This window comes from Clytia hemisphaerica, unplaced genomic scaffold, assembly GCF_902728285.1.
Source record: "Clytia hemisphaerica strain Z4C2 unplaced genomic scaffold, Clytia hemisphaerica genome assembly, whole genome shotgun sequence".
NCBI classification, from domain to species: domain Eukaryota; kingdom Metazoa; phylum Cnidaria; class Hydrozoa; order Leptothecata; family Clytiidae; genus Clytia; species Clytia hemisphaerica.
The window spans coordinates 388,888-410,118 of NW_027104247.1; the positions used below are offsets into that span (position 1 = coordinate 388,888).

The following is a 21,231-nucleotide window of genomic DNA, read 5'->3' on the forward strand; positions in this document are numbered from 1 at the left end:
CGTTTTATAACATCACTGTTTTATCCCTTTCAATGGTTTGAATTTTAAATTCTAAAAAGATGCATCAATTCAAAATTTATTTTCCTCTGTATGCTTCTAACTCTCATCTCTTGGTTTAGTCATTCGAAGGGAGATTCCCGTCTTAGAAAGTCAGTTGCCACTCGTCAGTTGTAACAGATTGGCTTTCTCGAGAGCGTTCCTCACGTGATAGCAAAGTAGAGTGCACACTTTTCTTGAAAAGACTTATTATGATGGTCGCTCAGACATTATTTGTGAGTTTATAAATGGGACTGATTTTTTCCTGAGGTGGAGGTGGTTCATATGTCTAGATCCTGACTAACTGAGAACAACGGTTAATCAGCGCTTTTACCGTCCTCGATGCGAGTTTTTTCCAAATCGTTTATGTCACTGCTTCGTTCTCAAAAAGGTAACTTCCTACTCAGAACGATAAGTTTTTGACGTTATAGAAAGCGCTATCTTCTACATACTGTAGACTCTCGTTTATTCGAACTTCTATTATTCGAATCTTTCCATAATTTGAACTTGTTTCAAGTCCCCGTCAAGCAGAAACCCACTTAAAATGTTTTCGTTAATTCGAATCTTTCTGTAATTCGAACAAAAAATATTCTCCGTTCAAGATCGAATTATCGAGAGTCAACTATAATTCTTCCCGCCTTCCCGCCCATAGATCGCCCTGGCTCGCAACGTTGTCAAAAAATAAAGAGGGTTGATACTTACTTTGAAAATTAAAGATGGTTATCATCTATTTAATTACCACCAATCAGACACAGAAGTATTGGTCAATTTGTTTGGAGGTATCTACAAAGAAGCCGCCAAATTAATGTGGTTTGTTTCTGGAAGTATCGCACTACTTAACCGTTGTTAAACCACTTTCCATTTTTAAAATTCCTTTTGCATTAAGTAATATTATGCAGGCCGTCGTTGTGTATTACAATCATGAAAAAAATATTTGAGACAAAGGGGATTTCCCGGCGAAATTTTAAACACCACAAATGATTTTTAAGCACGTTAAACTACAGTTGGAAAGTAGAGCTTTAACTCTGAGTTTTAACATGAGACTGAGAGCTTAGGAGCTTTAGGATCTCAGGATTTAAAAGCTCAAATTTTTTCCAATAAGGCTTGGAATATAGCCTAAAAGCCACCGAACCCCTCCAAAATCGAAATATTCAATGAAAGAAAGTGGAAGTGGTAAATTAGCAATTCTTGCCCGAACTTTAAATTCTGAAAAACGTTAAAATACACTAAAATGTCAATATATTTCGACCATGATCGGTCAAGGTAGAAAATATTGAGATGAAAAGATTAGGTCCGATTGTCGAAGACCCCATACCATATCCATATTTCCTGGAGGAAACTGATCTGTCCTTTTTTCAGACCGTCAACGGTTTTTACACAAGCGAAAGCTATTGAGCCTGTATAAGGGTTCTAAAATCATGAAAGTAAAAACGGAGCAACGATAATGGAGGTTTGAGAACGTTTAGGAATCCTATACTGCACTTGAAATAAGGGTTCTAAGGGTCTTAAAATCGCACAAAGATTTTTGGAAGATCTTAAGGTCAATTTCCGAGCAGATTTTTTCTGCAGTTCGTAATTTCAAATTAGACTCTCTTAGTCTTTTTTATAGCATGTCGAATTTGACAAAACGAGCAATGACACAGTTTGAATGATGGGAAAATGATAAATATTAATGATTTTCACAGATGGGGGTCTTATCAAATCCTTATCTGATGCAAAGTGTTTAAAACATAAAATGTCAAGTCGTACGAGGCTAATTTCCCGCAGTAAATCATACCGTACGCGGGCGGCCATCGTTCCAAAATTTTGCTCAATACAATTATTCAAATCGTTTTTCTAAGCACATTAGTCGATTAGGCTCAAATTTGACCAGTCAGATTAATTTGAGTGTTGAGCAAATGTTTGGAAAGGTAGCTGTAAGTATGGTTGTTGGTCGTTCAACATAACTGGATCGTCGCACTTTTCTATGCCCTATCAAGGTGAAAAGAGTAATCTCAGTATCTTTGGGTTTTGTAGTAGTATCTTTATGCACTGGTGGGCTGGTTCATAATGATTACAAATCTTATGCAAGCACTGAACAGCAAGCATGGATCTCCCTTTTAATTCTCAAATAAAAGTGTACAGCTTTTAACATGCATGTCACTGTGTTGGTTTATAGTCCCTTATAATTGAATGCCTACAATGTTCGATGTAATGATTGTTGTCCCAGATCTCTCTGTCAAAACCATATCTCTTAAAGATCATTTTTGATTGGTTCTTTCAACCTAGATGACGTAATCTTACACCAGTATCAACCAATCTGTAGCGATGTTACTCAAAAAATTAACTTGTTTCGGTTTGCCTTTATCTCTACTCGCTGCTGCAAGATATAATCGAAACTTTAGGTTTTTATGTATCAAAAATGAATAGTATGTTTTTATCGGCATTGAGAATCTTTGTTTTGATACCAACGCGTAGATTTTATTTCTGTTGGAGAATGTTTTGAGAAATCAGAACTCTTTGATAAGTTAAGGTTTCACAAGACCTGAGAATTTTTTTTGAGCCCAGTTTGAAGTATATTCTATGATTTTAGACGTATTCCCAGCTGGCACAAAACGTTGTTTTAACGTTCAAATAACGTTATTTGGACGTTATGAATGTCACATGGACGTTGTTTTGACGTTGTGTGCCGGCTGGGTTAGTATTAGCTTTTCAGTAGCTGCTGTAAGACGGTAGTCTCTTAAAACTTGAAATTAGGGTTCAAGGCTGGTCAGATAAATATTTGCTCCACATTATTCATAGCGTATTCTAAATTTTGTTAGAGCTTTTCTTTGGTAATGATTGTTTTCAGAACACGAGTTTAATGAATCGCTCCGTCACAACCGAGAAAGTTTGTTTACTGATAGCAAAGCTAACCTATCAAACAGCATTGCTTTTATTGGCTTTCCGATATGCAAGAAACTGGTTTTCATATGATTAAACCATTTCGTGGGCATTAACGAAACAGAATTTTCATTTTCGTTTTCTTAATGGTAGAACTCAAACAGAAAAATACTCAAGGAAATTTTAGTATAATAAAAAGAAAGTTTAACTGAGCCATTTTAGTGAGGTTTGACTGTGTTTGCAGAGGGTTTTTCCCCTGTATGCGTTTTCATTTTATAAAACCCCTGTAGTATGAACAGGGGGGGGTGAAGCAGTTAGTACAAGACATCATGCCGGTTAGTACCGTGGTGGTGTGCCATATGAATTGGATAAAATCACTTAGTACTCAGATGTACTAACTGCCAAAAAGGGTGGTCCCCTGCTAAAAATTTGCCAAATTTTGGTACTAATTGTGTAAAAAATAGGATTTTGTGAGAAAATTAAAAAAAAAAGACCATATTTTACCAAAAAATTTTTTTGGGAAGTAGATTTTTTTTCAAATTTTCGAAATTTTTTTTTTAAATCTTAAAAACAATTTGCTGGTTGCAATAGAAATTTGATTTTCTAAAATGTTGTTTTTTCCTATTGAAAGCTATGGATATTGAATCATTTTTAAGATATTAAATTTGATTTTATTTGATTTTATTGAATTTATGAAGGTCAAAAGCCTTTTTCAAGGCTAAATTCAGTTAGTACTAACTGTACTAAGTGTACCAAGGTGGTGGTGTTACTAACTTCTTCCGAGAAAGCAGTTAGTAGGCATGATGTCTTGTACTAACTGCTTCACCCCCCCCCCCCTGGTATGAAGACTTTTGTACTGTAGAATTCTTATAGAGGAAAATCCTCTAAAAAACTATGAGGAATACAGAATTTTTTAATTTTTTTTTTAATTTACAGTAATATATTTCTCAGGTCTATCGACCTCTATGAAATAATCATGCTTAACATTTTACAATTTTACAGTTGTAGGCGCATGGGCCTAACCAGTCGTCTTTACAATATTTCATTTTCAGTAACGGGTTTGTTACAGATCTTCTTAAAGTAGAGTTTTGTCCGAGGACTTCCTCTAACCTTATATATCCAGCTGCCATCCTTTTGTAATTCTGTTTTCTCCTTTGCCTTCCTATGCCACTCTTTGATGGTTTCGCGTTCTTTCTTCGAAAAATCGTCGGATACTCTAAATTCGTCTTTCTCTAATTTGTGGACTGATGCCAGAATATGACGTTTCTCTTCTTCGTTCTTTAGCACGACTTTCAAGGGTCGCCATCTTTTTGTTTTGAACATTTCGTCCTTCCGAGCTCCTATTCTTTCTGCGCTGACGATGTTTACCTTAAATCCCATTTGGTTTTGTACAACTTCTTCAACATAATCCTTATCACCGACACGTTGTTCTTCTAGGTCTTCATGTTTGTTCTCTCCGAGGTTGTGAACAATGATATTGTACTTTGTTAAGTTTAACCATCGTTCTTCTTCTTTCTCTTCTTTGATGAAATTCTTGATCGTTACCTCTTGTTTCTTTAGCTCATCTTTAGTAACGCTAGCGTATGTCTGTTGTTGCTTTGATCCTATATCGTGGTCTTTTTTCTTTAGCTCATCTTTAGCGATGCTAGCGTATGTCTGTTGTTGTTTGGATCCTTTAAGGACATCATCTTTGTTTACAAGATCGTCGATCTTCTTCTCCAGTCTATCCAGTCTAGCGAAAACACATTGCTCATCTTGATCTTTCTCTTTACCTTTAGTATTTGTTGCCTTGTTATTGGTCGTTCTTTGTTTACTTGTTTTGATCTTCTCTAATAATATTGGCGTGACTGTGATGCATTTTGCACATTCGAATCTCCTTGCTTTGTACTGAAGGCAAATCTGTACTTGGTAGGCTGGAAGCTCCGAACAGGCATAATGAACAAATCTTTGACACTTCCTACACTGCAAGACATCGTTATCCCGTATTATTTCATTTATAAAGCATTTATTTGGGGTGCAGGATCCATATTTTGATGAAATTTCCGTGTTAAGATTTTCAGAAGTTTTCGCCATTTTGTTGCATTGTCAAGAGCACAACCGCACAGATTTTATTTGACGTCAATATATAAATAAGAAAAGAAGAGAAGAAAAGGCCTTTTTTCCAACATTCTGTGTATATTCAACGAGACACTTTTTTAACCTTAGCCTTTGACTTGACTTGTCTTGTAGGCTAGCATATCTAAAACCATAGTCTTTTGACTATGCTAAAACGAAGTTTCCCAGAAATTTCAACATAAAGTTTACTTCTCCAGAAACCAAAGATTCGAGGCCTTTTTTTCAAAAGGAAGAAGTTCCGTGGACGCCATAACTTTTCGTGCGTAACTTTGTCAATTTTCCGTCATTGTTTTTAATTGTTTGTTGATTGCAAATTAATGAGTTTTGGATACCATAGATATGCCATACTGTTGCTAATTGGATTACTTCCGTGAATTAAATAGTTACGTTTTTGATTTTTGCTGACGTCATGAAATTTAAATTTACATGGAAATAATTTTCATTGATTAATTGATTAGTCAAATGATTGGTCAACGCCTTCAAATATGGCTAATCTCAGGCGTCGATCATATGTAGCATTTAGCAAGGCCTTTTTTTCAGTAAACATAGGATTTCAAAATATATCGACCTCTGATTTTTGTTTACCAAAGCAAATTTTAAAGAACATCTAAATTACAATAAATGCCTCTTCTTTTCAAGTTTTTCGCTAATTTTTCCCAATAACATACAGTTTTCAAGTCAAGCGAAATGTCACGTGATCGCTAATTGAAGAAAAAAGGCAGAAGCATGTCAGCCAATCAGATTCCAAAAAATTAGTTATATTCAGTTGGTTGCTCAAAATATATCACCATTTCATCGTTGTGTTGTTATCGGATCGGCTCGTGCCAGCAGTTTTAGCATACACTTCTTAATGAGTTATAAAAAGTTTTGTTTATGAAACACATACCTCTTAATTAAGTAATAAATTTGTTTGATTGAGAAAGTTAATTAGCAGAAAAAGAAAAGCTATTAATAAATACTCGTTAGGAGTTCATTAAGTTTGTGGCAATTTTGTCATTTTTGAAACGTTTCATTGATACTTTTTGACACTATTAAAATAAGACTGGGAGGAACGAGAAAGAGAACTTTATTTGGCAAGTTTTGACATTTTTGGTGCATTTTTCCAAGAATTTGTGACAAAATGGCGCGTCGTTTACCCGTTATTACCATCGGTGAAGAGGTTAGTTGTTTTGATTTACACTGCATTGCATTGTGGTCGAGTTCAAGTTTTTTTTTGAATATATTCTTGTTTCTCCGCCAAGTTTTATGGAAAAGCATACAGTTGATGCTCTCTAATTCGACGTTCTACTTTCGATAGGCTCCCTTATTTGATGAAAATCCAATTCCCCTTGAAGATCGAATTAGAAAGCGTCAACTGTATTTGTGTGTTTTAAAAACATGCAACGTGGTTGGTTTAGTGTAAACACCCCATAAGACTTTCAAGTAAACTGGTGATTATTTATGAATAAAGATATGTGGAAAAGTTATTAGATTTCATTTCAATCTTCGTTAAAAATTCATTCCTGTTATTTGAAACAGACCAGACTTTTCCGGTGGTGGATCAAAGCGGGAGCCATAATTTATGACAGAAAGCGTTTCTTTTAACCGTACTCCTTATAAAAGAAATGAAACCTCTCTGTCATGTATTTTGAATCATTGAGTTTCAAGCCCGAGGGGCTAGAGGCGAAACTTTAACCATTCTCAGGCAAGAGAAATTGAAGCTACTTATTTCCCATCCAAAACGCGCATAGAATGCGCCGTAATCATGACGACAGATTGTATCTAGCGGTTCCTTTGTTTTGGAGGACTACATTTTTTGAAATATGTTGATAGATTTTAGTTTCAATCCGGCGTTTGTGTAAAAACTATTCGTGGGCGTTCTGGATGGGAAATAAATGGCTTCATTTCCCATCCAGGAGTAATGCCTCTAGCTTTTCGGGCTTGAAACTCAATGTTTTGAAACCCTCCGTCAGATCCGCCACCACTGAATTCCACTAACTTTCAACTGGAGACTCGTTATGACTCGTTTCCATTCTCCCTCTTCTTATTTAGTTCATGTCTTTTTCAACCGACGAAAAAGGTTATATTCATATGGGCGCGTCTGCTACGTTGGTAAGAGATTACGTCATCATGACGTCACACTCACAAACACGTGCACCTCACGCATGCGCAATGAAAAATATAATCACACACTTAAAAAGCACGCGGCCTTATCACAAACATGTAGAATCTTGAATTGAGTCGGAATTGAAATTTAAGAGTGTTATTGAGTTGAAATATTTGCACTCTGAATAACCTGAATGAATGAACGAATGAATGAATAGTCGAAATTTACCCTAAAAAACAAACTGATAAAAATGTAAATCGAAGTGATTTGCAATTAAAGAATGAAGTCCATGTAAGTGATGTAAGGGTGTACGAATTGATGATAACATCTTCTATTCCTTTTGTAAAATACACGTTTGACTATTTGGTATATGAAATCGAATATTGCTGAAAAAAAATCTCCATTAGCCAAAGTGTGTCAGAGAAGCTGCTTTCGACTTATTCTCGAAAACACAATATCAACACTGGATGGATTTTTCCACGACAAAAAACACGATAAAACTTGGGAGGACAGATGATTTCATGGGTCCGCCGAAAAAGAGATTCTACTGTATTTAGCCATTAAATCATTTTCTTTTCCCTCCCTGACGTTTTCATGGGTCTGCTAAAGAGAGACTCTACTCTATCAAGCCTTCAAATAATCTTCTTGCCTTCCCTCTAGATGACTGGCGTGGAGAAGTTGCGCCGACGGCAGGCCAGGAAATCTCGTTACAAAATCTTCCAAATCAAAACATTCAATCTGTTAGAACGACCCTCAAACTCTGGCGCACTCTTTTATCACGGAATGGTGTAAGTAGGGCTTTATGTTTTTAATTATGGTGTGAATAGGGTGCTATTGTTCCTATGGGTAGTAGAGGCGTATACGTTCACCTAAAACGAGTAGTTGCAACAGACGCCCAATGCCTCAATAGCTCTTTATTGTGACTTTTCAGCCGTAATAACTCTTGTTGGATATGTACGTATAGCATAGATTTTAACATTATTTATACAATTATTGGTGATAAAAGAAATAATAATAATAAAAAAATTATTCAACTTTGATAATTCATGATATTCATGACGTAATGTTTTCTACGGGAAGACCCCGGTTTTTGCCAGTAGTGACAAATTCTATACAACTTTTGTCTTGTTCAAAGTTGCCACCACCTGCAAAAACCGGGGTATTTCCGTAGAAAACATTACGTCATGAGTATCATGAATATTGAGTTTTTTTTGTCGATATTCGGCGAACATTTCGACCTCGTAGAAGATGGTTAAACTTGAGTTTACTTGAAAATAATTACCAATATACACTCCCGTAGGATTTCAGCTTCGCTATTAACCATTCTGCAACTCTTTTGATAACATCATTCTTTCGCCATAAAAATTCACATTTCTTAACATTCATTCTTTTTAGGTTCGTGTTGATTCTGGCGAGTTTGTTTTTGAGCGTTCTAATCACCATTCCGAAATACGAAACGGATAAAACCATCCAATCCGCTGTCTATTATTTAGTGAGTTCAAACCCAGCTGGCACACGACGTTGTTTCAACGTTCATCTAACGTTATATAGACGTTATGAACGTTAGATAAACGTCGAAAAAACGTTGTGTGCCAGCTGGGAACTATCCACGAGATACTCTGTTTATGATATTCATGTCGTAATGTTTTCTACGTAAACATCCCGGTTTTTGCCAGTAGTGGCAAATTTTGAACAATATTCATCTAGTTAAAATTTGTCACTACAGAGAAAAACCGGGATGTTTCCGCAGTGAACATTACGTCATGAATATCATTCGTTCCGCGTCGGACCCAATAAATTGGCCCAATACTGTAACCAACGAACTGTGGACGTTATTATTTTGATCATAAATTCGTATCCTTCAACTCAATATTCCACTGCTAATAGACCATGGCCAGGTACCTCAAAACATTTCACTTTTTTTCAAAATGTCGGTGAATAAACTTTTGATATCTTTCTTGGTCAATTTGATTTTGGGGGGGTCTTCAAAATCAAAAAAGAGTTATACCACGTGATAGAGCTCTTCAAACTGAGCAAAAAATAATTATGAAATTTTTCGCTACGGAAGAAGTATTTCTCCGAACGCAAACGCGACTAAATCCAGGGCAACCATAGATTCAGTATATCTAAAGGCGATAATATTGAGCTCTGTATACCCTGTTAGAAAGTCGGATTATTTAAGTTGGTTTTAAAAATTGTTTTCACGAATTTAAACATCCACTTGGCTAGTTTTATGGCTTAGTCTTTGATTATGATGTTACAAAGACAGACCTTGAGGACTTAAAGCATCCATAAATTTGACTTCAAACACATTTTTTTTCAGGAAGTTTCACTGGTCATCATTTTCTCTATCGAATACATTCTGCGAATCTGGTCTTGCAGTTGTCATGGTAACTACGCAGGATTTTGGGGCAAATTGAGATTTATCAAAAAACCATATCAAGTTATAGGTAAGTGATTTGAATTTAATCTTCTTCGGTTAGTCACTAGACGATCCTATAGAACCTATACCCAGAAATACCTAAAAAAAGGTCACTGAATAAAAAGTATGAGTGAAGAATAAAACAGCCGGTTAAGGCGAGTGTGGGAAAAAAAGCTCTGATAATGCTGCAATCTCGTCACGCTATCAAAACTCATCGGCAGTGATTGGTCTAGATTGTAGCATAGTCTATCCCCATCTTGGAGATCGGAAAAGTTTGTATGAAAATAATCGGCTTTTAGTTTTTTGACCGGAAAATGGTTTGACATTTCAACTGTAGATTTTATACAGTACCCTACACTAGATTCTTTTCCAGCCTAACCGTGGCCTCTCTTTTCTCTCAGTTATTTACTTTACGATATTTACTTGTTTTGTTTCTCGTTTCAGACATTATCGTTATCGTGGCAACGACGGTCGTAGTGATGACGTCAGAACACGGTCAAGCGAATCTCCTCTCTGTTTCCATGTTCAGGTAGGCTCACACTTGTCCTTGGACCACGTTCGCACGTGATGGTTCCGTTTCGCTCCGAAACGAAATTAAGCCATTCTATTGGTTATGTGACGGCCGCTGGCCTTTGTTTTGATATGTTTTAATTTTATATTACGTCATTAGTCACTTGGGATTGCGTCTCTCATTGTCTTCAGTGTATTCGATTTTATTGCGTCTTTTGTGTGTCATCTTAGTAATATTTATAATGTATATAATTAGGTCATTAGGGAATTGTAGAATTTTGAGGCGTATGAATTAAATTGTAAACGAATTTTCTACTTTTATGTAACAGTAGTAATGTTGTGTATGTGATGTGAAGTCCAATTTTTGGTGTGCTTGTTTTGGTGTCGTGGAAAACTTTTTTAGTTAGTATCTATTTTGGTTTGTATTTAGTCAGTAAACTTTTATTTCTATCCTATCTATGTTCTAATGTGTTTGCTTGTATAGCCCTAGGTTAAGATAGCTTTAGGATAAAGTTTTTCGTTTGTACATATTCTAAGAGTTTGTATTTTTGTGTTTTAGCGTTTGGAATAGCAATCCAATCAGTGAAAATTATCGCACACCTTTCGTATCCTCCCAACGTCCCCTGTGGCCGTTACAGTAAAAAAAGTTATCACCATATCGTATGCTTCGCATTGCTATCTCAACCGTTTCGTTTCGATTCTCGTTTCTTACCGATTCTCGTATCGTATCGAATCTCGTATCTAATTTCGTATTTAACCAGTTTGCAAAAACTGGTCTCGTATCTCGTATCCAATCGAATCTCTATTGACTCGATTTCGTATCGTATTTAGTCGATTCCGGCCAAATCGACCTCGTATCCTCAAAATCATCAAATGTTGTTTTGATTTGAACTCGTATCGATCTAATCGAATTTCATCGATTCTATCGAATCCAATCGAATTTTATCGATCTAATCGAATTCAATCGAATTTTATCGATTTCATCGAATCCAATCGATTTCATCGAAATTTATCGATTTCATCGAATCCAATCGAATTTTATCGAATTAATCGAATCGAACCGATTTTCATGTCTCATCGATTCATATCGTTTTATCAAAAAATCGACTCGTGTACAGTCGCTTTGAATCGAATTTATCGAATCCAATCGTGTTATCGATTTCTGTTCGCAATCGTATCGCACATATCGTTATCGTTATTTTATCGTTTTACATCCAGCCAGTTTTCTACCGTGTTCATTCACTCGCATTCCAATGGCGTCTAAACGCGCGGGCCGCGGCGTGCAGCACCGCCCAGTAACACGTGGTATATTGACACAGCACGCCCTTTGGCAAGAAGATCGCTTGAAACTCCAGAAAATCGTTAAAGAAAAGATTGCTAAAGTAAAGGCTATGTTAGAGATCAATTCAGAAGATGTCGAAGAAGGTTATGCAGAGTTAGAAAGATATTTCAAACAGTTGCTAGTGGCTCACACAAAATGTCAGATGTTGTTAGAACATGACGAACCGAAGTATTCTGACTTGGTCGAAAAACTAGACAAATCAGTTCATCTCATCAAGAGAAGAATCATTGAAAGATCGTTGAATGGATCTGTTGGTCCCAGTAGTCAAGAACCAAGAACTCCACAGAACTCCACAGAACTTAGAACTCAACAAGAACAAGTCGAATCAAGAAAGCTAGAATCTGAGGCAGGTGCTATCAAGAACGCTCATCTGATGGAGTTAGCCAGACTCAAACAGCTAAAGTTAGAGCAACAGTATATCACGAAAAAGAGGCAAGCTCAAATCGAGGCAGAATTGATCGATAATGAACTCCAAATTGCCATTGCTCAGTCGAAGCTAGAAGTATTCTCGAAAACAGATCCATTAGTAGACATACCTTACGACATTCCATCAAATGAAAGCTATGTCAATGATTATGTTGCCAAGCACAGTACTCCTGCTGTCGATGCTCCAATCAAGGTGCCACACCCTCCATCTCTGCCAAAATCTTACGCTGTTTCTTCTGCCAGTCTATCTTTCAGAAGACGATTGTCACCACTGAATAATGATGCTTTGTCTGTAGCTCCATCTCAGAGTATCTCCGTCGCTCCACCTCTTCCAGTTTCTGGGTACACCCAAGGAAACCTGCCACGCCCTCAGGCTGCTTCAAACGACTTGTTAAATCACCCAATCAATTTATCAAAAAGGGCGTACACCATTCGAAACAATCCACAGAATTCTTCTTCTTCACTTGCTGTGGCTGAGACCTCACCTCGTCATTCACCACAACGACCGGTGGACCAGACTTATGACCTGTTTTCACAGATGATGGGTTATCTTCAAGCCCCAGATGCTGATATCAGTCCATTCTATGGAAACCCCTTGAACTTCGAATTCTTCATGGCTTCTTTCCATGAGGCTGTCGAACGGAAAATTAGAGATCCAAAAGGCTGTCTTACAAGACTTCTCCGTTATCTGAAAGGTGAACCACACGAACTCGTCCAAGGATGCATTCATATGGCTTCAGATCAAGGATTCAAATATGCCAAGGAATTGCTGAAAAAACGTTATGGAGACCCATACAGAGTGTACAGCGAGTACATGAAAGAACTCAAAGAATGGCCAAAGATCAAACCAAATGACGCCCAAGCCTTCAGGAAATTTCATTCGTTTCTGATCAAATTCAAGTCAACTACAGATTGTCACAAGTCGTCAAGATCGAACAGTCCAGAAGTGCTTCAAACCCTCAGTAAAAAGATACCATCTTACCTGCAAAACCGTTGGGGAAAGATTGTTCTGAAGGTACGTAAAGTCGGTGGCGAAGCTACATTGGAACATTTCATTCAACTCATCGAAGATGAAGTTACGTTGGTGAATGACCCATTGTTTTCTCATGGTGCATTGAGTGACCCAAAGTCAAAGCCGGAGAAGAAAGGACCTTTCGTGAAGACTGGACTCAACAAAGTACCTCCTTCTGACAACAGACGTAAACTTAAGTGCATATTATGTGATCAAAGTCATGACTTGGATGATTGTGCCAATTTCATCAAGCTACCTCCAAAGGATCGCCATGACTACGTATTCAACAAGCGACTCTGTTATTGCTGCTTGAAGCCAACAAGCAGTAAACACACAGCAAAGACATGCAACCGAAAGAAGAAGTGCACATCTTGTGAAGAGCTGCACCCAACAAGTCTACATGACTACTATGTCCCGCCAACGAAAACAGGACGTATTGCTTCTAATCTCGACGACTCGATTGGATTATGTGTCGTACCAGTCAGGCTGTTTCACAAAGACAGTCCAAATTTCGTAAAAACCTTTGCTCTTTTGGATAATGGGAGTCAAGGGACGTTTATCAACACTGATTTTCTACAAGAAATCGATGCTAGTAGTACCACCACTTCATTATCCATCAAGACAATTCATGGCGAGAAAACAGAAAGATGCAGGGCTGTCGATGACTTAGTGGTTTCACCTGTTCATGATGATTCCATCCGTATTCACCTCCCTCGTACATACAGTCAATCAGACTTGCCCGTTGACGATGAAGATGTACCAACAAAGGAAAGATTGATCCAGTGGAAGTACCTACAGCCAATTTCAAGTTTCCTTCCTTCTTCAAGTCAACACATCAAAGTTGGGCTTTTGATCGGAAGCAATTGCCCTCAAGCCCTTGAACCATTGGAAACCATTGCTAGTCAAAAGAATGGTCCATTCGCATATCGAACAAGATTGGGATGGTGTGTTTCAGGACCAATCAATTCCTCCAATTCGAGCTCGAATACACAAAGATTATCAGTCAATCGAACCGGTAGGCCTACCGAAAAATCGTTTTCGTGTTTTCGTAACCAAACAAAAGTCAAGGAGGTTGATCTTAAAGAAATGCTACTCACTATGTACAGACACGACTTCAATGAAGCTCCATCTTCTGGCCTTGCAAGTAATGATGAAAAGCAGACGTGTTTTTCCCAGAACGACAAGAAGTTTATGAAGATGATGCAAGAAGAAAGCAAGTTCGTAGATGGTCAGTATGTGTTACCATTACCATTTCGAGACCGAAACACTAATGTTCCAAACAATCGTGGTCAAGCTGTTAAAAGAGCCATTTACCTCAAGAAGAAATTGACAGCTAATGACAAATTCTTCACAGATTACCAAGCCTTCATGAAGACCATCATCGATAAAGGCTATGCAGTACCATGTCAAACTGAACCTAATGATGGTAAGACTTGGTACATCCCACACCATGGGGTTTACCACCCCAGGAAACCTGACAAGATTCGTGTCGTGTTCGACTGTAGTGCCAAATTCAAAGACATATCTCTAAACTCGATGCTGCTACAGGGTCCTGATCTCACAAATCAACTTGTTGGCGTACTGTCCAGATTCAGAAAAGAGCCAGTTGGATTTTTCGGAGACATCGAGAAGATGTTCTACAGAGTCAAAGTTCCTGATGATCAACAGGACTTCTTGAGATTCCTTTGGTGGAAAGATGGAGACTTGAACTCAGAACTGAAGGAGTACAGGTTGACTGTTCATCTACAAGGTGCAATTTCATCTCCAAGTTGTGCCAACTTTGCTCTTCGAAAGACTGCAGACGACAATTCAGAAAAATACGACCCAGAAGTAACATCGATTCTGAAAGAAAGCTTCTATGTGGATGATCTACTGAAATCCACGACCACTGAGGAGAAAGCAAAACAGCTATTATGGGATACCAAAGCACTTTGCAATGATGGTGGATTCAATCTTGTGCAACTTGGATCTACCTCAAGAGCAATCATTGATACAATTCCAGTTGAAGACAGAATGAAAGGAATCAAAAACCTCGACTCATCCACATCAACCTTGCCAATAGAAAGAGTGTTGGGTGTGTCTTGGTGCATCCAAAACGACGAGTTCAACTTCAGAATTGTTCTCAAAGACAAACCATTAACAAGGCGTGGTATATTGTCATCAGTAAGCTCAATCTACGATCCACTTGGATTTGCAGCACCTGTCATGCTGCTCATCAAACGCTTACTTCAAAAGCTCATCAAAGACGACAAAAGCTGGGATGACCAAATCTCTGGCGAAGAGCGTGCCATATGGGAGAAATGGAGATTGCAGCTTCCCAGTCTAGAAAACGTAACCATCAAACGATGCTTCAAGCCTGAAAACTTTGGCAAAGTCGTCAAAGCAACTGCCCACCACTTCTCTGACGGATCAACCATTGGTTATGGCCAATGCAGTTATCTGCAGCTGACAGATGATAAAGAGCAAATCTCAACAAGTTTCCTGATGGGAAAATCACGTGTTGCACCCCTAAAACAGATTACAGTTCCTAGAATGGAATTGACAGCCGCTGTAACGTCTATCAAAGTTTCTAACCTGCTCAACCAAGAACTGAAGTATGAAAACCTGGAGCATGTGTTTTGGACGGACAGCAAAGTAGTCCTGGGTTACATCAACAACGAAAGCAAATCCTTCCATGTATTCGTCGCAAATCGAATAGAAATAATTCGCGACAACTCAACCAACAAACAATGGAATCATGTCCCAGGCAAAATCAATAGTAGTGATATTGGTTCAAGAGGAATCGAGGCATCAAAACTCAATGAAAGTAGATGGCTTCAAGGCCCTGAATTCCTCCAGAAACCCTACAAAACTGAAACTGAAGCCGCAATCTATGACGTTTCACCTGATGATCCAGAGGTGAAAACAAAGAAGAAAGTCTTGATGATCAAAGGTCACAGTGAGCAAACGAGCTTCATCAATCATCTCATTTCACAGACAAATAACTGGTGGAAGCTGAAAAGAGTTATTGCAAGAATAATGATATGGAGATCAAAACAGTCTAATTACACCCAAATCACCTTAGACGACATGCAAGCAGCAGAAGTAACAGTCATCAAGCTGATACAACAGAATTCATTCCATAAAGACATCTCTTCTCTGACAAACAAAGAGGAGAAGTACACTGGTCAGCTATCTTCATTGAACCCATTCGTCGACGACAATGGTTTACTTCGAGTTGGAGGTCGTCTTCGAAAATCAAACCTCAACCCAGAATGCAAGAACCCTATTATCTTACCAAAGAAACATGCATTGTCAAGAATGATTGTCAGTTGGTATCATTCAAAAGTAGCTCACTGTGGAAGAGGAATTACAATGAATGCTGTTCGCACTGCTGGCTATTGGATTGTCAACCTCAACTCACTCACAAGATCAATTATCAAAGATTGTGTCAAGTGTCGTCGCAACAGAGGAAAGTGTTCCACACAACTGATGGCAGACCTACCTACAGAAAGAACAGAAGAAGTCCCTCCATTCACCTACGTTGGGGTCGATATGTTCGGCCCATTTCAAGTCAAAGAACGAAGATCCACTTTAAAGAAGTTCGTCGCCCTTTTCACTTGCTTAAACACACGAGCAGTTCATCTAGAGAGCTCCGGTCATATGGACACTGATCACTTCATCATGATGCTGAGACGCTTCATTGGTCGCAGAGGTCAAGTTCGACTGCTTCGCTCCGACAACGGCACCAACTTCGTCGGCTGCGACAACGAAATGAAACGAGCAATCAATGAAATGGACGACAAGACAATTGAAATCTTCCTCCAACAACAAGGTGGCGAATGGATGGGATGGAAGAGAAATCCCCCCTCATCAAGTCATATGGGAGGCGCTTGGGAGCGCCTCATAAGGTCAGCCCGGTCAATTTTTTCTTCTTTAATTTACAATCATGGGCTGAGTCTTAACAACGAGGCGTTTCTCACTCTTCTAGTTGAAATTGAGGCTATCATCAACTCTAGACCTTTGACAGACACTTTGTCTGATGATAGTGAACTGCCACTATCACCAATTAATCTTTTAACAATGAAAAGCAGGGTAGTTCTCCCGCCACCAGGAAACTACTCTGCCAACGATCTCTATTCCAGGAGACGCTGGCGACGAGTACAACACATCGCCAATGAATTCTGGAGCAGATGGAGAAAAGAGTATCTGCAAACGTTGCAACGACGATCAAAATGGCAACACAAGATCCGAAACTTTTCAATCGGCGACGTTGTCCTACTGAAAGAAACCAATTTTCGAAACGATTGGCAGTTAGCAAGGATTACTGAGGTGTTCAAAGATGAAAACAACGTCGTCCGCAGTTGTCAAATTCGAACGCAACGTGGCCTGTTCAACAGGCCAATCCACAAACTCGTTTTACTCGTCCAGGCTGATCGGACAAGCGTCGAGTCCGAATAAAACGTTCGCTCCTGTGCTGTGTTCCTGCTGGGGCCGCCGGTGAGGCCGAAGACCTTTCCTGAGCTGTGTTCCTGTTGGGGCCGCCGGTGAGGCCGAAGTCCTTTCCTGTGCTGAGTTCCTGCTGGGGCCGCCGGTGAGGCCGAAGATCGTTTTAATGGTTGTATGTTGTAGTATGTTGTGGTATGTTGTAGTATGTTGTGTTATGATAGTGATACGATACTTTTATATCACGAACTGAATTTGGTATGTTGATTCCCCGCCGAGGATGCTCAATAAGAGAAAAGATGAACTTTTCTGGGGAGCCATGTGACGGCCGCTGGCCTTTGTTTTGATATGTTTTAATTTTATATTACGTCATTAGTCACTTGGGATTGCGTCTCTCATTGTCTTCAGTGTATTCGATTTTATTGCGTCTTTTGTGTGTCATCTTAGTAATATTTATAATGTATATAATTAGGTCATTAGGGAATTGTAGAATTTTGAGGCGTATGAATTAAATTGTAAACGAATTTTCAACTTTTATGTAACAGTAGTAATGTTGTGTATGTGATGTGAAGTCCAATTTTTGGTGTGCTTGTTTTGGTGTCGTGGAAAACTTTTTTAGTTAGTATCTATTTTGGTTTGTATTTAGTCAGTAAACTTTTATTTCTATCCTATCTATGTTCTAATGTGTTTGCTTGTATAGCCCTAGGTTAAGATAGCTTTAGGATAAAGTTTTTCGTTTGTACATATTCTAAGAGTTTGTATTTTTGTGTTTTAGCGTTTGGAATAGCAATCCAATCAGTGAAAATTATCGCACACCTTTCGTATCCTCCCAACGTCCCCTGTGGCCGTTACAGGTTACATTCAAATGTTACGTCACTTCTAACCAATAGAATGGCTTCATTCCGTTTCGGAGCGAAACGGAACTGTCACGTGCTAACATGGTCTTGACTTCTAACTTCGTTCCCAGTCTACTATTTTGAGAGCACCCAAGGATATATCAAATGTGTGATGTACAATGCGTGTTTAAATCTACATTATTTAGCATCCCAGCTGGCACACAACGTTGTTTTAACGTTCAAATAACGTTATTTGGACGTTATGAATGTCACATGGACGTTGTTTCGACGTTGTGTGCCGGCATAAAGAGGTTTTATTCAAAAGTTTGATGATTTATGATGACATTAAGGCATGCTCGTAAAAAAGGGTAAAGGAAATATTTAAGTACAAATTTGTTAATATGAGGAGTGGTTTTACCATACTTCATTAATTTATATGGTATTCAAATTCTCAAATGTTATGTCTTCTTTTTCAGATTTCTACGATTTTTACAAGTGTTGCGTATTTTGCGTCTTGATCGACAACGTGGTGCGTTCAAAATTGTCAGCCATGTTATCTACGAGCATAGACAGGTAACTGAGCTCTCCTTTAAGCGGCACTTTCATAATTACCAGCTATGTCATTTACGAACATAGACAGGAAACTGAGCTCTCCTTTAAACGGCGCTTTCAAAATTGCCAACCAATGTCATTTACAAACATAGATAAGTAGCCACGCTTTTTTTCTCGTGGTGGGTTCAATATAGCCAACCATGTCATTTACAAACATAGATAAGTAGCCAAGTTTTTTTTCTCGTGGTGGCTTCAAAATTGCCAGAGACTGTTCGTGATAAACAACGAGGAATGAATCTGTAGGGGTGGTACAGTCACTTTCGGTCGGGGTTGTGGACGGCGAAATATAAATATGTCGTTCTTTAATAGTTAGGGTTACGGTTTGTCGTTCTTTTTGTCGCTTTTTTGTCGCTTTTTAATAGTTATTTTTAAAAATTGATAAATTACGCATGCATACAAGTCTCTATATGGGTGAGCTGGAAACATTAGATGAGCTAATTCCCAGTCAAGTTATCTACAAACATAGACAGGTAACCAAGCTCTCCTCATAAAATGATATAACGATATTCCCTGAATCTCCATTCTATAGGAATTGTTAACCTGTTGGTACATGAGTTTCATTTTATTGGTGGCATGCACTTTCTTGGTGTATCTTGCGGAGAAGAGTGATGATAAGAATGGCAATCCAAGCGATAGCGGTGAATTGGATAACCTTGGTGATGGCTTGTACTGGGGCGTCGTAAGTACTGTTCTTCTTTCTTCATTCATGATATTCATTACGTAATGTTTTTAAGGAAACACCCCGGCTTTTTTCTAATATAGTAAATTTAAGTGACAAAAACCAATGAAAGCCTTATTATTCAGAACAAAGGATTTTTTCTAACGTATTGTTTTTCAAGCCACATTTTTCGATCTCTAAGTGTTGTTTTGTTTTCTTTTCAGATCACACTTTCGACGGTTGGTTATGGAGATTTTTCACCGAAGAATTGGGTTGCCAAAGTCATTGTCTGCATATTCGCTTTCATTGGGACCGCCTTCTTCGCATTGCCGGCTGTGAGTTGATTTGCTTTCAATGTTTTTGTAATGTTCATGTAACGGCTTTGCTATTAGTTAGGCTATCAAAAAAATGAAACTTGTACTTTGACTCATTGACTCATCCCACCGGGTGCGCCACAAATAAGTTCCTCTCTTTAAAGTAAATTTTTCAAGATCTAAACATTTCAATAATGAACCAATCATTTTCCATTAAGCATAACATTTGATCTATGGGGCCGTCCACGCACTAAGGGGGGGGGGGTTCTTCTTAAAAGCGTATGCTTGCATACAGGGGGAGGGGAGGGGTCAAAAGAAAATTTTTTCATAGCCCTTTTTTACTTGTTTTTTTGTCGACTTTTACACTTCTTCTTCGCATGAAGGAAAAGAAAAATTTCCTAATAAACATTGAGTTTCCCATGTATGAAATAAAGGTCTGAACCAAACAATTTGAATTAGAAGGGGGGAGGGGTGAATGAAAAGGTACGTACTTACCAGGGGGGTATAGCTATTTGCGTACGCTTGCGTACAGGGGGGGGTACTCGATTTTCGATATTTTAGTGCGTACGTAATATGTGGACGGCTCTTAATGAAAGAGAGAAAATTTTTTGTGCCGTACCCGGTAATATTTTGACTTGCAAAGCTGACAAATGATAAACTTCGTAACTGATGGCTGAGATGAATCTCGCGTGCAGCTTTATTGATAAAGTTAGAAAGCCTAAACTTGAGTTTGGTACATGCTAGGTTTGACTGGACATTCTTCTTTCCTCTGTTTAGGGTATTTTAGGTTCAGGTTTTGCGTTACAAGTCGCACAAAATCAAAAGCAAAAACATTTCAACCGGAGGCGTGTTCCAGCGGCTTTGGTCATCCAGGTAGGAATTTCATGTCTGTGTTTTGTTACGTATACAATTCACTGACGCAAATGGGGTAACCATGGCACTGAACCATTAATCCTCCAATCAAGAGCCGCCATATCTATTACTTTGGATGCCTTCAGCTATCCGTCAAGTCTTCTTTTGAATGCTCTGATAAGGATACTTTCTTAAGATATTTTCTTAAGATACCCGTTCTGACATCACAGCTTTACCCAATGAAGCCAAATTTCAAAGCTCTTAGTCACAAGATATTCCAAGATATCACGCGAGTTCGTGGTAGGAATCCTACCATGAATCGGCTTTACTTTTCTCTCGAAAATTTAAACTGTTTAAAACTCTTATTTTCTGTAGTATGCTTGGCGTGCGTATGCGGCCCATCCAAGTCGCAAGTCCGACGTCACTTGGGTGCCACATCAATCAGTCGTCACTCATCATACGAAGGAGAAGAAATTTTCTTACTATTACGGAAAACCGAAAAATTCACCGAGTCAAACACCGACAACCGGACGACGTAGTGTCGTGATGAATTTCAAACGGAAGTTGAACGCGAGTAGGATCAATTCATACGTAGACGGGGATACGTTGCAGTCACGACGAAGTTCCATTGGTGAGATATACATTTCGAAGTCGCTGACCTCTATTTACCCTGGACCAAGCTATATGCGCTATCTTTGATTGGAGTTTTTTGAAAGTGGTACC

General features: G+C 38.5%; 1 protein-coding gene across 3 annotated transcripts in view; it reads left to right on the plus strand.

The window, feature by feature from the left end:
* The window catches only part of LOC136816350 (potassium voltage-gated channel subfamily KQT member 1-like), a 60,773-nt gene that overhangs the window by 32,457 nt on the left and 7,085 nt on the right, over window positions 1–21,231 (plus strand). For all 3 annotated transcript variants that reach the window (XM_067072669.1, XM_067072670.1, XM_067072672.1), the window contains 9 exons: window positions 7,760–7,887; window positions 8,495–8,591; window positions 9,423–9,549; window positions 9,966–10,050; window positions 18,549–18,645; window positions 19,214–19,363; window positions 19,567–19,677; window positions 20,434–20,529; window positions 20,884–21,139. In XM_067072669.1, coding sequence (XP_066928770.1) covers window positions 7,760–7,887; window positions 8,495–8,591; window positions 9,423–9,549; window positions 9,966–10,050; window positions 18,549–18,645; window positions 19,214–19,363; window positions 19,567–19,677; window positions 20,434–20,529; window positions 20,884–21,139 — 1,147 coding nt within the window. The remainder of the gene's footprint in view (window positions 1–7,759; window positions 7,888–8,494; window positions 8,592–9,422; window positions 9,550–9,965; window positions 10,051–18,548; window positions 18,646–19,213; window positions 19,364–19,566; window positions 19,678–20,433; window positions 20,530–20,883; window positions 21,140–21,231) is intronic.